The sequence below is a fragment of the Diospyros lotus genome, chromosome 5, assembly GCF_014633365.1.
Source record: "Diospyros lotus cultivar Yz01 chromosome 5, ASM1463336v1, whole genome shotgun sequence".
In the NCBI taxonomy this organism is placed as follows: Eukaryota; Viridiplantae; Streptophyta; class Magnoliopsida; order Ericales; family Ebenaceae; genus Diospyros; species Diospyros lotus.
Genome location: NC_068342.1, coordinates 31,920,218 through 31,940,739, shown reverse-complemented (window position 1 = coordinate 31,940,739; position 20,522 = coordinate 31,920,218). Strand labels below are relative to the sequence as shown.

The following is a 20,522-nucleotide window of genomic DNA, read 5'->3' as shown; positions in this document are numbered from 1 at the left end:
CTGATAAAATTGGCCCAAGACTGCCCTATAATAATAATAATAGTAGGCATTCCCGAATGACTCAATCCTCAATCCATGTATTTCATTGCAGCAGCAGTAGCCGTAGCAGTAAACTTGGTTTTAATTACTGCCACTGTCGGCGTCCTCTCGTAGCGTTTTCCATCTGTTGTACAAGCAAAGCATATCTACCAAAGCTCTTTAAATGCTCCACCCACCGCCCCAGTAGCTCTTGTAATTATGCAAAGGGCCCGAATCAAATTAATAAGAAGCTCAGCAGCGAGTCACCAGCACCATGTTATAGAATGGCCTCAAAAATACAAAACAAAACCAATATCCCAGTCATCCACGATGGTCTATGGAGAAGGGATAAAGAAGCTGCTTCACTACACTACTAGACTAGACTAAAGAGAACAGTGACACTTCTTTGCGTCTTCAATTGACAATGACGGCCAGGAGCTCCAAGCCCAAGATTGATGGCGGAAGAGTGTTGTCGCTCCTGAGGGCCTGCAGGACAGAGATGAAGAAGAGGACAATTATCGTTGGCCTCAGCTCTGATAACTGCAGCAGAGAAGTCCTGCTGAGGCTGCTCACTTCGGTGGTGATGACGGGGGACAATGTGCTTGCGGTTCATGTGCTGGAACCAGATGATGCTTTCGATCCCAATAGCTTCCACATCCACGAAGATCTCTGCAAATCCAAGCGGGTTCAACAACTCAACACAGTTTTGAAGAGTTACTGCTTTGTAATGGAGCAATTGCTTAATTTCTGATGATGGTTTGTTCATCTTACAGGTGGACTTCCAAGTGAAGGTTTGTGAAGGAGATTCCTACCTCTCTGAGCTAAGCCATCAAGTCAGGATCAACTTTGCAGCAATTCTGGCCCTCGGCTGCAGCTCTCCTCGGTACTCGAAACTGACCATCAAACTTGTCCCCCTCTTTTTGTCTCATTCAGGCTGTTAGGATCGGACCTCACACATCATGTATTGAAATCAAGAGAAAGAGGACACATAAAAATTGATCATGGTTCGGTCTCAATCGCAAAGGCGACATTACACTCCATCGGGTTTTCCTATTCCCACTTAGAACAGGCTCCCAATACATACATGGATTCTTTCATAATACGAGGAGTTATCTAACACAAGTTTTTGGCTTGCAGGCCTAAGAGTTCAACCGTCACCAACTGCTTAAAAGCATTACCCCCCACTTGCTCCCTTCTAGTGTTGGACAGTGGGGGAAGAATATTGATGCAGGGGAAGGGAACTTCTCAGGAGGGATCTGAAAGAAAGGTTCTCCAATCTTCTCTGTCGTGTGGATCGAATTACAATAACCACGAACTATCTCGGCCGAGCCGCCAGATTCAAAAGTCCCTGACAATGCCATCTTCCTCAAACGCATCGCGGCTGCAACAAATTGAAACTTCGAGTAGACATAGGCAGAGTCTCAAAAAGTCATTGCAGCTTCCTGACTTAATGAAACAGGAGTTGTCCCAGAGATTGGCTATCCTGGAAATAACGGGATCGGGGAGACACAGACGGTTTACATTGGAAGAACTTAGCACTGCAACCCATGATTTCAGCCCTGAATTGATAATCGGAGAGGGAGGGAACAGTAAGGTGTACTGTGCCAAGCTTGACAATGGTCAACTGGCAGCCGTGAAGGTTCTAAAGAACACTGATTCTTCGGCGGATGACCTTTTCCGGGAAGTGGAAACCTTGAGTAGTTTGGAGCATGAGAATGTTGTTCAACTTATTGGGTATTCTTACAGCAAAAGGTTGCAGGCAGTTGTCTACAATCTGCTGAATGGAAGCTTAAAGCAAAATCTAAAAGAACTCAGATGGAGGGAGAGGATGAGGATAGCTATTGGTTTGGCAAGGGCACTAGATTACCTCCATTCTCGTTCCCCGGCAGTAATTCACAGAGATGTGAAATCATCAAACGTTCTACTGTCTGATAATTGGGAGCCAAAAGTAAGTTGAATTTCAATTTTTTGTTCTTTCTTTTAATTAGAAGACAAGGAAAGCAACTTTCTCTGCTTTCCAATCAATATATGATTCTTGGAGATCATCACCCGGGCACCACTTAAAAGCATATTAGAATTGTAATCAAATAATCTTATACCGATGTTTTCTAGAGGTTTTGCATAATCTCTACTAGCATGATGGTCGTTTTTCCTATACACAGTTGTCAGATTTTGGGGCGGCTGTAACACATCACAAGACTTGGGAAGTTTCAGGACAGGCTAAGCCATTTCGCATAGTTGGGACGTTTGGATACTTGGCCCCCGAGTACATGATGTATGGTAAAGTTGATGAAAAAATAGATGTGTATTCTTTCGGGGTTGTGCTGCTGGAGCTGATCACCGGTAAAGAGGCTATTCAGACGAACCTGGCTTCCAATCACGAAAGCTTGGTACTCTGGGTAAATAGAAACTGCCATGGACTAAGTTCAGCCCACTGCTCTTTGCTCCAATATGATTTACCTTGAGACTCTGTGACTTGCAGGCAAGATCCTTACTCAGCTCTGGCCTATGCGAACGCCTGATTGATCCTTACCTTAAAGACGACTATGACAAGGATGAGATGAAGACGATGATGATTGCTGCCCGACTCTGCCTCTTGCATTCTTCATCTAGAAGGCCAACTATGAAAAAAGTAATCGATCTCTTTTTCTTTTCCATATTTTGCTTGCCTAGGACTATGAATCTACACAATACAAAGTTAAAAGAAAGCGCAAATCCTCAATGAATCCGCATATCGTGAGGTTAAGAGTTCTCTTTGTATTTGGCAGATCCTGCAGTTGTTTGAGGAGCCAGAGCAGTGGCTATGGATGCAGAGAAAGAGAGAGGAGCTCCTAAATCGGATTACTTCCAAAGGCGAAGCAGGTTTCCCCAGACACGGTGACTCAGACTCCTTTAGAATTCTCAGTATAGATGAAAGCCAGTTATCCTAACTATACATCATCATTACCTATGAAAATATACTTAAAAGACATGAATCATGGCAATGCTTGTTTGTAAAGCCCAGAGATTGCAGGTTGGTGTCTCTGACTGGAACACTGTTGTTTTTCAGAGAAAAGAACTGAAAAATAACAGGAAAATATTTGGAGAACAAGAGAGAGCCAACTCTCCATTCATTTCAGCATAATATATATAGAAAAATTCAAATACAACACTGTTTTGGTCAATACCAAACTTAGATAGCTTTTACACAACTTTTCCATGACAAAAATCCTTAAATCTAGGATCTCCATACCTTTCTGACAGATCTTGACAGAAGACAAAAGATTTCACAGCAAAAATACAAAAAATAATACTTGCTTTTTAGAGTATCTAGAAAAATCTCACAGTTCAACACTCCTCCTTGAGATTTTTCTTGGAGACTCCCAGCTTAATTCTCAAGAACTCAAATTTAGCTTTGGGCAATGCTTTAGTCATTATATCAGCAATCTGATTTTCTGAAGAGCAATGAGCCAACTTAATTTCGCCAAGTTTTTCAGCTTCTCTTGAACCTCAACAGCGTGTGCTTGTTGTCCCAGCTGATTAATCTTGTTTTTGCACACCTTCTCTACGTGACCAAGTTGATTACAGGCTCTACACTTGACACTTGGCCTGAACCAACAATAATTTTCTGTGTGACTTCTTTTTTTGCAGTGAGGACAAGGTGGAAACTTTCCTTTCTTGCCTTTTCCCTTGCTACCATTTTGATCTCTCTTTTCATCATTCCTTTTTTCACCTCCAGATTTTCTTCCTCCACTTTGTGCCTTGCCTTTATGAGTTGTCAGAAGAGCATGTTCACTGGTTTCTTCAAGTCTGTAAGCTTTTCTTTGCTCCACAGCTTGAAGTGAATTGACTAATTCAGCTAATGAAAGTTGAGACAAGTCTCTTGAGTCTTCCAAGGAGGAGATCTTGGACTCAAATCTCTCTAGTAAACTCACCAACACTTTTTCAACCACCCTTCTTTCAGGAAGATCTTCACCCAGCAACCTTATCTGGTTTACTATCTTCATAAGTTTGTCTGAGTAATCTTTCACAGACTCTGACTCCTTCATTCTGAGAAGTTCAAACTCTCTTCTCAAATTCAGTACTTGCATTTGCTTGGTCTTTTCACTTCCTTGAAACTCATCCCTCAATCTATCCCAAGCCTCTTTACCAGTTTCACAAGCCATTATTCTTGTGAATATGGTCTCTGTCACGGCTGTATGAATAAGAGATAGAGATTTAAATTTTTTAGCACATTTATCTGCATGGTGCTTCATTTGAGTCACTGTTGGGTTGTTTCTCAGAGGTAGAGGATCCCTTCCCGTCTCTACTACTTCCCAGAGGTCCAAGCCTCTCAGAAAAGCCTTCATCTTCATAGCCCACATCTGATCATTTTGCCCATCAAAGACAGGAGGTGAGCCTGAACCAAAACTACTGGAAGCCATGGCAAGGTCTTGGAATTTCTGGTATTTACTTTTTGGCTAGTGAGGGGAAATCTTACTGGTTTTCTCTTGTTTGCACACAGGCCCTTAAGAACAATAGGGCTCTGATACCATGTTGTTTTTCAGAGAAAAGAACTGAAAAATAACAGGAAAATGTTTGGAGAACAAGAGAGAGCCAACTCTCCATTCATTTCAGCATAATATATATAGAAAAATTCAAATACAACACTGTTTTGGTCAATACCAAACTTAGATAGCTTTTACACAACTTTTCCAAGACAAAAATCCTTAAATCTAGGATCTCCATACCTTTCTGACAGATCTTGACAGAAGACAAAAGATTTCATAGAAAAAATACAGAAAATACTACTTGCTTTTTAGAGTATCTAGAAAAATCTCACAGTTCAACAAACACCTTTATTTTTATTGCATAGGACATCAAACCTCTTGTATTTATTTAGGTCTGCTCATATTGCTTCTCCTTGTATTTATTTCATCCGTTTGTAAATTCATCATATCTATGTTTAATAGAAAAAGGTGTCATGTTATAGTTGAGTTTTCTTTTGCAATCTTCATACTTTCTTGGAACTTCTCCATTTACTGCTCAATCCTTAATCCACTGTATTGTTCCCTTACATACTACACCAAACCAAAAAAAAATTCAAATTGACATAATTTTCTGATGAATTCTAACAGAGTTTATCAAGTTTAGCATTGATTATATGTAGATTTGAGTTGATAGAATATTCACAATCAATTTTTTCTGTTTTCATACATGTATTTGTTTCAAGTCAAAACTTAACATCAGCTCTGGAGATGCAATCAATTGTCAGCTTAGAGGCTAGTTGCAATTTGGAGACAGCCTACCACATAGAGATGATGAGCACAGTCTAACATGGAAGCATTTAACCATCCCATCAGTATGATGGATCTGTAATAAATCTTTAACTAGTAAGTAAAACATTCCCAACCACTATTAATAAGAACAGTAATATCTTCAAAACGTGATCATAATTAAACTCAAGGCAGCAACTTACGGCTGGTAGGGAAAGAATGGTGCTATGAGTCAATGAATCATTTGTAATTGTACAAGAATAAGAAAATACCATTTTTGGGCATCCTAAATGCATGTAGACAGGCTAGGTAACCTGCAAATAGCAATGGCACTGACTAGTCTGCTTTGAAACAGATGGAAGAAGAGCTTCTCTTTTTTGAGTTTGTAGCAATAACTGGGCTCAACATACATAGACTTGAAATTGTTTTGGAATTACTTGTGAAATCAGAGGCTGTTTTGAAGTAATTCTTCTTATCTCATTTTTATTCATAGGCTGAGATACAATTTATAGCCAAAGGGAAAACTAGAGTTAAGGAGTTGATTTAGGAAACAATAACTCCTCAATCTCTTAACTAGAAAACGACAGAAAAAAGGAAACAAACTAGAGAAAGGAAACAACTAGAAGTAGAAATAATTCCCTAATAAAAATTCTGAAATCATGGGATATAAAAATCCTAGATTATTCGAAATCTTATTTTCCAGCACTACTCCTTAAACTGGTGAATAAATATCATTCATAGCTTGCTAACATTTGACTCAAAATATGACTTCAACGGAGCTTTTGTAAGAATGTCAATTTCTTGTAATTTTGTTGGCACATAATATAAGGTGAATGTCTCATTGTCAATTTTTGACTTGATGAAGTTTTCGTCAATTCTCACATGCTTCACCCTGTCGTGTTGAACAGGGTTATAAACTATGCAGAAGGAAAATTTGCTATCATTGTATAACTTTATAGGTTCTTTCATTGGAATAGATAGATCTTGTTGTAACCTACTTATCTGGATTAGTTCACACACTCCTTGAGCAATTGCCCTATATTTTTCCTTAGCTCTACTTCTTGCAACAACTGTTTGTTCCTTACTTCTCTTTGTCACCACATTTTCCCATACTTTTGTGCAATACTTAATAGTGGATTTTGTATCGTGCATCTGCACATCACTCAACACTCCGATGGTCATTTTTTTTTTTAATAGTAAACCTTTATTTGGAGTACTTTTTAGATAGTGAAGAATTTGACTTACTGTTTCTAAATATCTTTTCGTGGGAGAGTGCATGAATTGATTTACCATACTGAGACTATAAGCAATATCTTGTTTGGTGAGAGATAAGTAGATTAGCTTCCCTACTAGGTGTTGATATCTCTCTCTTTAAACTGGTGGATTCTCTTCGATAATTTTGTGCTCCCAATTTTGGTCTAGGGGTGTTCCTGTAGGTCTACACCCTAGTTTCCCTATCTCCTTTAGCATATCAAAGATATACTTTCTTTGGAAAATAAAAATGCCTTTCTTCCTCCGTAGGTTGCATGGAAATGGAAATGGAAAACGTTTTTGATATGAAATAGAAATAGGGAAATGACATTTTTCCAAAAAGGTAGAAAATGGAAACGTAGGGTAAAAGCATAAATAAAAAATAATATAGAGGCTTTTTTGTAAATATAATTTTTTATATAAAAAATTATAAAAAATAGTTATTTAATCTAAAAATAAACATAAATTCCTTTCATAATGCATTCAAACAAATATAAACATAAGTTCTATCATTGTTCACCATGACTTAATAATTAAAAACAAACATTAAATTAAAAAAAATCAAACATAATACAATTTCTAAAAGTTCATCCACTTCATCATTTCCTGTCTCTACGGACTCATTAACATTTTCATCAAAAAGTATAGACTCCAACCCTAGTTCATCTAAGGAGAGATTAGCCAACTCAAGAACACCCAGATCTTCCATACTCCCAAATTCATCTCTACTTGCATTCCATATCTTTGTCTTCTTGTCATAATATTGGGAGGTACCCAATGATAAAAGACAAAGATTGTTATGAATAAAGATCAAATCCTCAACACGCTTTGGAGTTAATTTATTCTTTCTAAATAAATGAATGAATGAATAAGTACTCCAATTCCTTTCACAACAAGAGGAAGAAATAGGTTGTCCAATTACCTTAAAAGCTAACCTTTAAAGCAAAGGAGCACATGAACCATAACATGCCCACCATTTCCTAAGTTCTGTGCCATACTTGCTCATGATAGAATATGGATCTCCAAATAGCTCACTTTTGAAAGAAAAATTAGCGAACTCATTATTAGCAATAGCACGCTCGTCTTCATTAGAAAAAAGGTCTTTTAAAGCACTTAATTCTTTCTTTGGAGATTTCTCCATCCATATGTGGAGATATTCTACCTTATCTCTTTTGAAGCCATTTATCACTATAATACCTTCAAAAAAGACAAAATGGATAAAATTTCAAAAACAAAAAATAAGTAATACATAGAGTATTGAATTAGAAAGAAATGGAGATTGAATTTAAAAATTACATTAGGTTCAATAAATGAGCTAGACAATGTAATGGAGTGCTATGTTTTATTTAACGAGCAAGAAGAATACGATGAATGACATGATAAAATGATGAAAAATTACTTGGTAGTTTTCCTTCATGATCATAAATAACCTTCTTCACCTTGAAAATCGTAGAATCCCACATCTCATAAATCAAATGAAGGCATGGCTTGTTTGTATTACAAACTCTAAGAATGTCATAAATAGGTGCTGTGAAAGTAAGAATGTAATTAAATTTTTTGCACCAATCCTCATTCACCACCAATTCATGAACAAATCGAGCTTTTCCTTAGTCATCATCTCAATATTGCGCTCGTTGATAACTAATGACCAATGCTTCAAGTACACGTCTAAGAAGCTTAAATCTTTTAAGCATAACAATAATACGAGCAAATTGAGTGTCAGCAATTGCAACAAACTTCAAAAAACTAAACCTATTGAACATGACCAATCTCATTGAATGATTCATTATAAATTTTTTGATTACCAAAGCATCTCCATGCACTTTAGTGATCCAATGACACTCTGATAGAATTGTTTAGTAATGGCACCACAACCCAAGAGGGGGTGAATTGGGTTATTTAAAAATTTGATTAAACTTCAAAACTTTTTGATAAAAATTGAGGATTTAATAAACAAAATGATGATTGATAGGAAAGTTTGACAAAGTAAATGAAATGAAAATTAAAAGCAATAGAGGCACAAGCAAGATTTATAGTGGTTTTGCCAAATGGCCTAATCCACTCTCTTAGCTCCTCACTAAGGATTTCAAACTCTTCATTAAATCCTCATACACTATCACAAGTAGGCCCTCTAGTCTCCAAGATTAGGAAATACAACCTCTTACTATCAAAGTAGGTCTTCTAGCAAACTTGATAGGAAAATGCAACAAGATTATAATAAGAGACGATTTGAGAGATGAATCTCTCAATTACAAAATTCTCTCAAAAATAACACAAGGCTTGAAGCAATGAATACAATTAAAGAGCAAAGTTTTAAGAGAGAAAAATTTAAACAATTTTGAGCACTTGAAAGAAGTTGGGACAATTGAATGCTTGCAATAAATTCTCTAAGCTACATAAATGATCCACTAGCCTTCAATTTATAGAGCATGACGAGCCATTTGAAAAATTTGGCCGTTGGTGGTGGTTCGGGGGTATTAAATGAGCTTCCAGAGCTAGCCGTTGGAAAGTCTGCGAGAAAAATGGTAGATAGATTCTAATAATCGATCGACAGGATAGTTCAAAAATTTAAAAATCGGTTGACATGAGAAGCAAAAATGGTCGACATGCTGAAAAGTGGTCGACCGATTTGTATGTAGTGGTTGTTAACCGGTCATGGTTGAGAGTCAATTTTAAACCGATCAACAGGCTATTGAAGCTAGTCAACAGCAAGGACCAAAATGGTCGATAGTTCCTTAGAATCTGTAGACAACTTGTCCTTTGCTTTTAAAAGATTTTTGCTTCATATCCCCAACATTTTAAGACACATTTTGATTAAAACAAATTTAATTGAATCTTATGATATAAAAACTTGTTTTTTCAAGTGCCCTCAAGATGTTTGACAAAGGACTGACAAAATGTGAAATTGATTTCATTTTGAAGCCCAATTATCTTATAAAATGGTTTAGGGCATAGAGACAACAAGAAGCAAGAAAATAATATTTTTCATCATCAAAACCAAAACCAAAATAACATTCTCCCCTTTTTTGATGATGACAAAACCCATTTAAAATCAATTTCACCATATTAATTTCTCCCCCTTTTTGTCATAAGTCAAAAAGGATTTTTCAAAAAGAATTTGACAAAAACACATACACTCCCCTTTAAATCAAACTCCCTTTTAAACAGACATTACTAAAATCACAAAATGAACGATAGTCATGTGAAGTGAGAAACAATAAGGGTGAACACATAGAATATCCAAGCAAACAAGAGAAAAACCATGAGAGGCATATATATGAAGTACCCAAATAGTTAAACCGAAATCCATTCATTCATCATGTAAGGAATCAATAATGTTATTAACCATACAAAAGAGATGTAGCAATTCATACATGATTCATGCATAAAATCCATACATCCATTTTCCATACAACCAAAACACAAGAGCTAGCCATACATTATCATTCATACACCTTTCAAAAACAACATATACATCAAAAGAATGAAAATGTGTGAACATAGGAGAAAAATCAACTAAGGCTCTGAAAGCAGATGAGGTGAAAAAGATAGTGCAGGTGGCGGCAAGCGAGAGAGAACAACTCCAAGAAGCTGCATAATCTTATCTTGCCGACGATGAATAACTCTCATCTCCTCGCGAATCTCTTTGTTATTTTTCTCTTGGTTTTGGTTTTGATGATGAAAAACGTTATTTTTATATCTATGCCCTAAATCAATTTATAAGATGATTTTGATTTCAAATGAAAATCAATTTCAACTCATCTTAAAATGCAAATTATTTATTTCTCAAAATATCTTGATGGAGATTGAAAAAATAAAGTTTTATGATTCAAAAGATTCTCCTAAATGTGATTCAAAATCTGTATTAAAGTGTTGGAGAAAATAGAGCAAAATCTTTTAAAAAGCAAAGGACAAGCTATTGACTGATTCTAAGGAACGGTTGACCATTTTGGTCCTTGTTGTCAACTGGCTCTTATAGCATATTGATTGGTCAAATTTTGGTTCTCAACCGTGAGTGGTCAACAACCATTGCACACAAACTGGTCGATCGTTTTTAAGCATGTCAACCATTTTAGCTCCTTATGTTGACAGTTTTCAAATTATTGTTCTAACCTATTGATCGATTCTTAGAATCTATTGACCATTTTTCACGCCGACTTCTCCAACAACTAGTTCTAATAGCTCATTAAATGAGCTCAACTACCACCAATGACCATATTTTTGGAAGCACTCGTTAAACACTATAAATAAAGAGTTGGTGGATCATTTAAAGCTCTTAAGGAACTTATTGCAAGCATTCAATTGTCTATCTACCCAAAGTGCTCAAATTATTTTTAAATCATTTCTCTCTTTTAAGGCTTTGTTCTTAAATTGTATTTATTAGTTCAAGCCTTGTGTTGATTTTGAGAGAACTTGTAATTGAGAGATTCTTCTCTCAGATTCACTCTTGTTGTAATTTTGATTGTATTTTCTTAGCAAGGTTGCTAGAGGGCCTACTTTGATAGTAGGAGGTTGTAATTTTGAGTCTTGTGGACTAGAAGGCTTACTTGTGATCAAGTAGAAGAATTTAGTGAAGTGTTTTAAATCCTTAGTGAAGAGTTAAGGGAGTGGATTATGCCATTTGGCTGAACCACTATAAATCTTGCTTTTCCTTTTATTGCGTTCATTTTTCATTCTATTCATTTTGTTAAGCTTTCTCATCATTTAACATCTTTTGCATTAAATCCTCACTTTTTTAGAAAAAAGATTTCAAGTTTAATCAAATTTTTAAATAATCCAATTCACCCCCCCTATTGGGTTGCGGTGCCATTGCTATACAATTATATCAATTGGTACGAGAGCTAAGTTCCCATTTTTTCAAAGGTTTAACAACCTAGGGTTAAAGATCCACAATGGCACACTTTTTTGGTTCATCTCAATTTGAGGGTTAAAGCACCTCTCATCCTCCTTTCTTTGATCGTTCTACGTACAATTATTGAAAGAAAAGAACGTCATGTTTTCTTATGCAGGACATCAACATTTTGCAATTTGTTAAGAAGGAGATGAATGCTCCCCGATATTGAGAAAATGGAAGATTGGACATAAGAAGGCAAGAAAAGCATGGAGATAAATGCAAGAGCCATGAACACATTGTTTTGTGCTCTTTATTGCGAGGAGTTCAACTACGTATCAAGATGCAAAATTGCCAAAGAAATATGGGATAAATTAGAGATAACACATGAAGGTACCAAGCAGGTAAGAAAAACAAAAATTAATTTACTTATTCATGATTATGAGCTATTTTCCATGAAAGAAAATGAATCTATAAATGAAATGTTCACTAGGTTAAATGATACAGTCACTGGTTTAGAATCTCTAGGTGAAACCTATACAAATGGTGAAAGAGTAAGAAAGGTATTAAGAAGTCTTCCTAGGGCTTTGGATTCTAAAGTTATAGCTATAACCGAAGCTAAAGACTTAGATAATCTATAATTTGATAATTTGTTAGGGTCATTAATGTGTTAGTTCTATATAATGACAAGTATATCCCAAGAGGAGGGGGGTGAATTGGGATTTGGGTAAATTTTCAATAAATTAGAAACTATTGTTGCCAAAATACAACAATTAAAATTTGTGATGTGGGGTCCACTTGAGCTCGGTGTCGGGTGAAGTTAGATTGCTGTAAGAGATGTTGCTTCAAGGGAGATTGCCGTTAGGATGCTCGCCGCAAGGATTTGCCGCTAGCTCTCGCCACTAGCTTTCGCCACTAGCTTTCGCCGCTAGCTTTCGCCACTAGCTCTTGCCACAAGGTTTCGCTACTAGCTCTCGCCACAAGGTTTTGCCACTAGCTTTGCCACTAGGCTTCGCCACAAGCTTCACCACAAGGTCTTGCCACTAGCTTCGCCACTAGTTTTGCCACAAGGTCTTGCCACTAGCTTTGCCACTAGCTTCGCCACTAGTTTCGCCACAAGGTCTTGCCACTAGATTTGCCCCTAGGCTTCGCCACAAGGTCTTGCCACTAGCTTTGCCACTAGATTTGCCACTAGCTTCGCCACAAGCTTCGCCGCAAGACTTTTCCCTCGCCGTTACGTTCGCCGCAATACTTTACTTTCGCCTCTAGGTTCGCTACAAGACTTTTCCCTCGCCGTTAGGTTCGCCGCAAGGATTCCACCCTGTTAATGCTGAGAAAACAGGTTAGAAGGCTCGCGGGAATCTTTCCCGTGAAGACCCTCCGATGCCAAAATCAGTCCCGAATCCCGATGAATCTTCCCGAAAAAATAGTAAAAGTGTATTCAAAGTGATCAGATTTACCGAAGTTGGAGATCCCCATTAATGTCTTGTGGCTGGGTATTTATAGGGCACGATTCTCAAGAGTGTCTGGTGTCGACACGTGGCGGTTGCTGAATGGGTCAAAAATAAAAGAATGGGGAGGTTACCACCAAAACCGCCGCGGGCTAGCCCTCGCGGCGAGCCTTGGCTCGTGGCAGGCTGCTGCGAGCCTGCCTTGCGGCCAGCCTTGCCGCGAGGCAGGGCCTCGTGGTAGGCTGCCGTGAGCTGGCCCTTGTGGCCAGCTTCGTCTCGCGCCCCTTCCTGCCGTGGGGCTGACCCTCGCGGCTAAAATCTTTTTATTTTTTAAAAAAGTCTCTCATTTTTTCTACCAATAATTCTTGGCACAACAGAAACTTATAGCATGTAGGACACTATGTTTCGAAACATGAGGAAGTATGTTTTGAAATAAACCTTTCTGTTAAGTATGTTTCAAAATATAAGTATGTTTCAAAACCAAACTTTCTGTCAAATATGTTTCGAAACCAAACTTTCTGTCAAGTGTGTTTCGAAATCTACTATGATATGTTTCGAAACTTTTCTCTTTGTTTTGCAAATTTCAAAACTTCTTTAACTTTTGAAAAATGATTCTTTTGAAAGCACGAATAATGATAACAACAAGTAAGAATGAGAAATCAAGTGCACATGAGATTTATAGTGGTTTGGCACCCGCCTACTCCACTACCTTTAAGCTTACCTACTTGAAAGATTTGCAAACACAATCACTTTCACTATCGATCAACGACACCAAAGGTTTTACCACGGTTCATCCTAAAACTTTACAAAATGAGTTTTTTCGAGCTCAACTCAAATCTTACAACAAGATAAATAACACTTATCTTTTACAACCCAACAATTTGAATGTAATTAAACAACTTACCAAATAGTTATTCCATGTCAATGTAGTAACACATCATGCTATTTTCAATACGTGCATTAGCCTTAAATGCATAAACATAAAGTAAACTGCACATAAAGGGTCCTTGGGGCCCACACAAGATACATATACTAGCGCTCAACTTCCACTTACAAACCTGCTAGTAGCCCAATATAGGCTACCATATCATCATTCCTGACCTGCCTTTTCCTGACTTTGGTTGGCTTTTCCTGACATTCATAACATGCTTTTCCTTTCATACATAACATATCGCCACAATTGGATTTTCCTGTCATTCATAGCTTATCATCATAACATATCGTTGCCGTGGATCCATTCCACGATCTTACGCTGTAGGCCTCACCCACCTCTCATAACCACTCTTTCTCACCATGCAATGCAACACATAAGAAATGCAATGGCATTTGCAGCATAAACGTGATGTCAAAGCCCCCATAAACCAAGCATCAGACCATACTACGCCCACAAAGGAATACACACATGCAAAATGTTCTAAATGCATATGCTCACCTAATATACCCAAGTTGGCTCTTAGACCAACTGATTCGTGCCAATCCCCATACACACAAAGCATGTTTCCCCCAATGAATGCAACCTAATCCCTATGTATCACACAATATCATGATATGCACAATAACAAAGGTGGGTGACTGGAAGTACCAGCTTTCCTGACTCATTTGTGGCTTGTCACAACGGTAGATAGTTAGTGCCCATACATCCAACGATCGACTGTCACGACCCAACAGTCGACAACCAGTAGCTTTGCACCCCACACCCTTAACACCCATAAATCCATACATAACATTCCCTTTGCAAGGAGACACAAATCCTTACGTCATCTGACCCTAACAATAAAGCGTTATTCCTTGGGAAATTGAGGGCGATTTGAGACCTTCATTGAGATTACAAACGTGGCTCAACTGAATTTAACATTACAGACCACATAAACAAACCGAATCAAACTATTCAATATTGAAGAGGAGAGTGCAAGAAGAGCTTACAACCGAAATCAAAAGAAAGAATAAATCGGGATCTTCATGAGGTTAAGAGCTTGCACAAGGATAAAAAACATGAGAAGAGAGTTAGGAGCTTGCATAAAAGAAATAAAGGAGTGGGAGCTTGCATGTTTAATAGCGGATCCAACAATTTTTCTACAGAAAACACTAGTTCTTGTAAACAAAACATCAAATATTTTTACATGGGGTTATAGGGCATTAAAATAGGAGTTTATATGTAAAATTTCAGGCAAAAAAGGGCCTTTCATGCGCCCTCATGCGCTGCCATGCGTAGCCCCTGTCGGCACGTGTAATGCACACGCCACTTTCTTCTCGGGCGACAGTGAGCGATCCCTCTGGTTTTTTGGCCATATCTCCCTCGTTTTAGCTCTAATTCAACTCCTGTTTGAACCTATGGCTCTCTTTCTTCCACTTCTATAGGAATATAACAAAAAAAGGAACTTAACTCATTGTTTTCTAACTGGTTTGGCCTAAACTCCGATGAAGCTTCAATTTTTCCAACGAAGCCCCGTTCTCCCTCATTTCTTCTCCGATTCATCCCATTCTTTTTGCAGATTTTTGCTCTATTTCTCAAGAACAACCCTTCCCTCTCAATCCCTCAAAATGGAACCCAAATCGATCCAAAATTCTTTTGGAATGACCTTGAGTTCCATGGCCTATTTATAAAACCTTCCGACTAATCTCGTGTCGCCACATGACCCGCCACCTAGCACCATAATCATTACATCGCCACTTATCCCAATCTTATCCCGTCACATGTCTCAAACTATATTAGAATTCTATTTGGAATCCAAAGCCAAATTGGAATATCATTTGAAATCCAAAGTTATATTTAATAAGTTTTGAAATCCATTTCATTTAGGTTCCCGAGCTATCCTCGAATTTCACTAATTCCCAGGTCTTTTAGTAAATTACACTTGTTCCCGAGTTTTTTTTTTTTTTTTTTCAAAAATTGTACTTCTACCCGAACTTTTAAATTATAATTTTGCCCCTGACCTTTTATAGTTATTTGGAGATATTTTATTTCCTTGAATATGAAAGATCTCGAGTATTACAGCAAGGCTCAACAACCATATATAACAATAATTATGAGTAATGAATTGAGGCATAACCTATGGCAACAATACAATCAGTCGTCAACACTCATACGAAACCGTTACCCCAATAGGAATAATTCTAGTGTCATTATAAACAAAATCAATCTAAAATTTTCCTATCATGACTAGAGCATCACTAGCCACGCATTCAACCATGCCATGTCTCGATGCACAATGAATAATGATATGCCATATATTTTTATCATAGATATGGTGGACCATTATCCACCCCTCCCCCCACACCTAGTCCATGCTAGGCAGCAATCATATAATATACATATGGTGGACCATTATCCAACCCCCTCACCTAGTTCATGATAGGTGACAATTCGAGCTGTAGCTCCCTCGGTTAGGCAATGCTCGCCAAGCTTGGTTAGGATATCCCTCTATCACTCAGATCAATTGCCACACAATATATATAGCTTGCACACATATGTCAATGCATGAAATATGCATTCTCATTTCCAACATACATGCAAACTATGTATTTTCATGATATTGTTGACCATTATCTCATTCAAGGATGTTTTTATGAGATCATATTCATCTAATATGTTTTTCTTTAAGCATTTATTGCACCCAAGTCCCCCATGCGCAAAACACACTAACAGTTGTACAAGAATCGGCCAAGAAAATCTAGATATATTTTGGAAACAAAATAAGACCACTTAAAACTTGTCCAAATTGTTTGGAATATGAACCAAAACAAATCTTATCAAATCTAGTTTACAACGCAACAAATAGTTTATGAATCCGATATTTCTACAAAAAATTATGCTCAAAATAGTAAAGCATGTGCAGACTGCCTAGGGCAAAAAAATAATAGACAGATGGGAAGGAAACTGTTGACCGATAGAGGCTTTTTCACCCAAACAGTAAATCAATTAAGGCAATAGTCAACCAGTAGAACCCTCTGTACTAAGATATTTGACAGATTATGGAAAGTGATCGACCAACAACACCTTTTAAGCCACGAACAACTCATATGTAACACCAAAAATACATGCAAGCAACGTCAAATTCTTACATGCCACTACACCCTAATAGCAAATACGTCATTTCTGTAAGGCCCAACTTTTGGGCTTTATGTTGAGTAGGCCCATGTGGCCATATAAAAGCCCTAGGGCTCCCAACTCATTTCCCTCTTCTTCTTTCATTCTTCCCATTGCAGCTTTCTCTCCCTCTCTCTCTCTCTCTCTCTCTCTCTCTCTCTCTCATTCATTTTCTCTTCCAATTGATTTTGTACAATCTAATCATCTGATCTTTGATCCAACCACATTTTCACTGTGAAAGCAGCCCCGATCTATAAGAAGGTAAGTTCTTTAGCTTCATCAGCCATATTTTTAGCATAAAATCGTGATATATATATATGTATATGCATGTGGATTGGGTTGGTTGAGACTTTGAACTTTGATATACAAAGATCTAGTTATTAGATCTTGATGGTTTTTGGATATGTTGGTTTATGGGGGTAAGAGAGTTGATTGGTGGTCTCGAATCGCTGGAAAATACTAGTCACGGTGGCCGCCGACGATAAATAATTTGTTTTTCAAATCTGGCCAAAAATTAAAAACCAGATCTACGGAAATCTAGCTGTTAGATTTGGCTCGTTCTTGTATATATTAACCTCAATTGCTAGGTGTTTCTAATGGTAGGTTCTGATCGTCGAAATATTTGGCTGGCGGTGGCTGGAAGTGGGAACTGGCAATGGTCAGTGGCAGACGGTGGCGACGACGGTAGTGTGGCTGGTTAGGCTATTTTATTTTTTGGGTTTTGGGCCGTTGTGGAAGCCCTTGGGTTGATCCAAATCTTAGGGGATTTAATTTTGTATTTATTTAATTCTTATGTAATTTGATAATTTTATTAGGTGATTTTGATGCGCCCCAACCGAGAGGCATTTGAGAGAATCCCGCATCTTCTATAACACAGTGAGTGGGTAAATTGTATTATGGTGGTAATTGTTGCATTCATATCTCTTATCATTCGGATATTTTGCATATTGATAGAACACATATTCTCATACTATTTAACCCTCAAATTTAGTCTTTTTGCACATTAGTTGTGTCCTTTTTATTCATCTTGGTTTTATTTTATAGGAATTGGGCTTCACACTATTTTACTTTATTTTTCCAGGTTTAGGGCTATGGGAGCATGATATGGGGCATGAAACGTCTTGATGGCAATGAGATATCTTGGAAATTGGAGAAAGAGAAGTAAGGGCAATTTTAGCAGATTTAACCTCCTGCACTTCCTTCAGTATTTTGGCCAAGATAAAGTTCCAGAATGAAGATGATGTCTTCAGAGATATTGTAGAGGACTTCTAGGGCTTTCTGGAAAGGTATGGTTTGTCCAAATCCGAGTTTGTTTGGGCCTTCAAACAGCACTTCAAAGTCGGGACTAGGAAGTTGGGTCAAATTAGGAAAGCTGCACAGATGCTGATTCCTTAAAAGGGCCATATCTTGGGCGTCCGATATCGAAATCAAGTGATTCAAAATCCCAAATTAATCTAATCTTCCTGATCTACAATTCTTATGAAGAGGCCGAAGCCCATAACGCGCTCTAACATATCCGAAATCGGCTGTGAAGTGGCAGTAACCTAGGGTTTCCTCCTTAAGCCCTACTTAAGCACCTTAAGTGGCCGATTTGGGCAGTATTCTTTGGAAGGACGTGAACAGTAGCCAACTTTCCTGCTCTCCACTGTTCTTATCAAGATGGAAGGCTAAGGTTCTGTAATCAGTTGCAATACCATCCTTGTTCCCGGTTTGAGTCTTTGGCTTTAATGGAAATCTGTTTTTTTTGTTTTAACTTTGTTGTTCTCTTGTTTCTGTTCTCTCTTAAATCTGTGTATGTGTTGATGCCGGTTGGATGAATGCATGCATTGTCTTTGTTTGAGAATCCAAGGTTTTTGTGCTCGTTTGAGGCTTTAACTAGAAGCAAGAACAATTAGTCTCGAATCTGTGCAATAAGGGGAATAAAAACTGATAAATCGAACTAAGAGGTTTCTGAAATCTGTTTATTGGTTTTCTTTCCAATCTTTGGCGGTTGTTAAAGGATTATTCTGGTTTTTGATTTGAGAATTGAAACTAAACAAATGGTTTATTGAGAAGGCGACGAAAACTGGGATAGAAGGTTGGTTTGCAATTGATTGCATCTTGATTTCTTGTGTTCTTGCTTATTTAGTTTTCTGTTTTTCATCAAAAACTTCCCCCCCGTTTAACCTTGTTTTGACAGATCCGTTGAAGGTTCGTTGGGAGACGACTTAGGGTTGCACTCTTGCTGCAAATCCAAATCATCATTTATCTAATCTATTGGTGTTCGACAGCCCCGATCACATATACTATTCATAATCTCGTTCTTTAGTTGCATATGGGAAATTGGAATCCATATTGTCTATTTTGCGCATATTGACACTTGTGGTTAAATTGCATCTCTATTAATGTGCATATGGAAAGATACGATTCATGTTATGTGGACTGTGGATGGTAGTACTTATACGTCATATATTGTATGTGGCATTTGATAATATTAAATGATGGTATGAAATGTGTGTTAAATGGAGTAACAACTAGAACCCTATATACTGACTACAATAAATGTTAGCCGTTGGTGTACCACGTATATATTAGGGTGAGAGTGGGTCTGCCCTTACTTGGCGAGAATGGTTCCGCCATGATGCTTATATTCGGCCAGAATGGTTTCGCTGAAGTGGATCTTGTGGTTGAGAGTTGTTCCGCCCTAAGAGAATGGAATATGTGAACTTTGGTTCTAGATGGTTAACTCATATATGTACATGTTTATTCGTCATCTCTTATATTGTTATAAGTACTATTGGGTATAGCATGGTATGATGATTATTCTTGGATGCATTGATTCTATATTTCCCTCATTATAATGCTTTTTACCCCCCACTAAGCCAGTGGTAAGCTTACCCCTCAATATTTCAGATTTTGTAGGTTGACATCTATTTTTATGGTAGGAGTTGTGGTAACAACCTTACTACACTTACTTTAGTCATGCTCCGGGTACAACACATGCATCTTATCACCTGGGTTGAGTATAAGGAGGTTTAATGTTCCTTTCATATGTAAATTTGAAATTTTGAATATTGTAAGCAAGTAATGAAATTTATAGCCCGGTGGGCACTTCAATATCAGTTAACGACAATGAAATTATGTTGTATTTTATATGAGATGTTTAATTGTTTGAAGAATTATATGTATTGTAAGGCTTACTATTCCCTGTTGGAGTTTGTGATTTCTTAGAGGATAGTGCCGGTCACAGTCTCAGATTTTGGGTCGTGACAATTTCTTTCAAGAAATGAGGAGGAACAAGTCCTCGTTTAGATGATACACTCGGCTGACCAAAACTTTGAGAAAAACGACACGAAACACAATTTATTAGGTTTCTTAGAAACCCTTTTTCAAGTGAGAAGATGAAGTGATTTATACACAGAAGATGGATGAGTCAAGACTCACAACAGAAGGAGAGAATCAAATCTTACCTCAATGGAGCTCAAGGAAGAAGTTTACCATACAAAAGATACAAATACACTTGCACCAAAAGAAGAAAGATGAAGAAGGAACTTGCCTTTGAATTTATTGATGGTTGAAATGAGGACCAAAGTTGCTAGAACCACCAACTTCACTTCCAAAAGCTTCAAATCCAAAAGAAGCAATAGAGATAACAAAAAGAAGAAGAAAAA

General features: G+C 37.5%; 1 protein-coding gene across 5 annotated transcripts; it reads left to right on the top strand.

Annotated features, from left to right (window-relative positions):
- Positions 1 to 323: 323 nt before the first annotated feature.
- Positions 324 to 19,957, top strand: LOC127801995 (PTI1-like tyrosine-protein kinase 1). 5 transcript variants are annotated; one of them, XR_008023244.1, is made up of 9 exons: positions 324 to 703; positions 792 to 901; positions 1,156 to 1,966; positions 2,181 to 2,417; positions 2,501 to 2,650; positions 2,787 to 2,880; positions 11,513 to 11,738; positions 17,476 to 17,568; positions 17,688 to 17,723. XR_008023244.1 is itself a non-coding variant. In XM_052337593.1 (9 exons), the coding sequence occupies exons 1-8, from the start codon at positions 443 to 445 to the stop codon at positions 17,720 to 17,722; spliced, it is 1,791 nt and encodes a 596-aa protein (XP_052193553.1). In that variant the 5' UTR covers positions 324 to 442; the 3' UTR covers positions 17,723 to 17,748; positions 17,954 to 19,501. The 5 variants fall into 5 exon arrangements, 3 of the variants coding, with proteins under 3 accessions (XP_052193553.1, XP_052193555.1, XP_052193554.1); XM_052337593.1 differs by lacking the exon at positions 11,513 to 11,738 and adding an exon at positions 17,954 to 19,501 and having other exon boundaries at positions 17,688 to 17,748; XR_008023243.1 differs by lacking the exons at positions 17,476 to 17,568; positions 17,688 to 17,723 and adding an exon at positions 17,954 to 19,501.
- The last annotated feature ends 565 nt before the right edge of the window (positions 19,958 to 20,522 follow it).

Excerpts from the sequence above, each read along its gene's own strand:
- LOC127801995 (XM_052337593.1), top strand. The coding sequence starts at position 443 with ATGACGGCCAGGAGCTCCAAGCCCAAGATTGATGGCGGAAGAGTGTTG. Across the intron at positions 902-1,155 it reads CTCGGCTGCAGCTCTCCTCG|GCCTAAGAGTTCAACCGTCA; the intron begins GTACTCGAAACT and ends TTTGGCTTGCAG. Across the intron at positions 1,967-2,180 it reads CTGATAATTGGGAGCCAAAA|TTGTCAGATTTTGGGGCGGC; the intron begins GTAAGTTGAATT and ends TCCTATACACAG.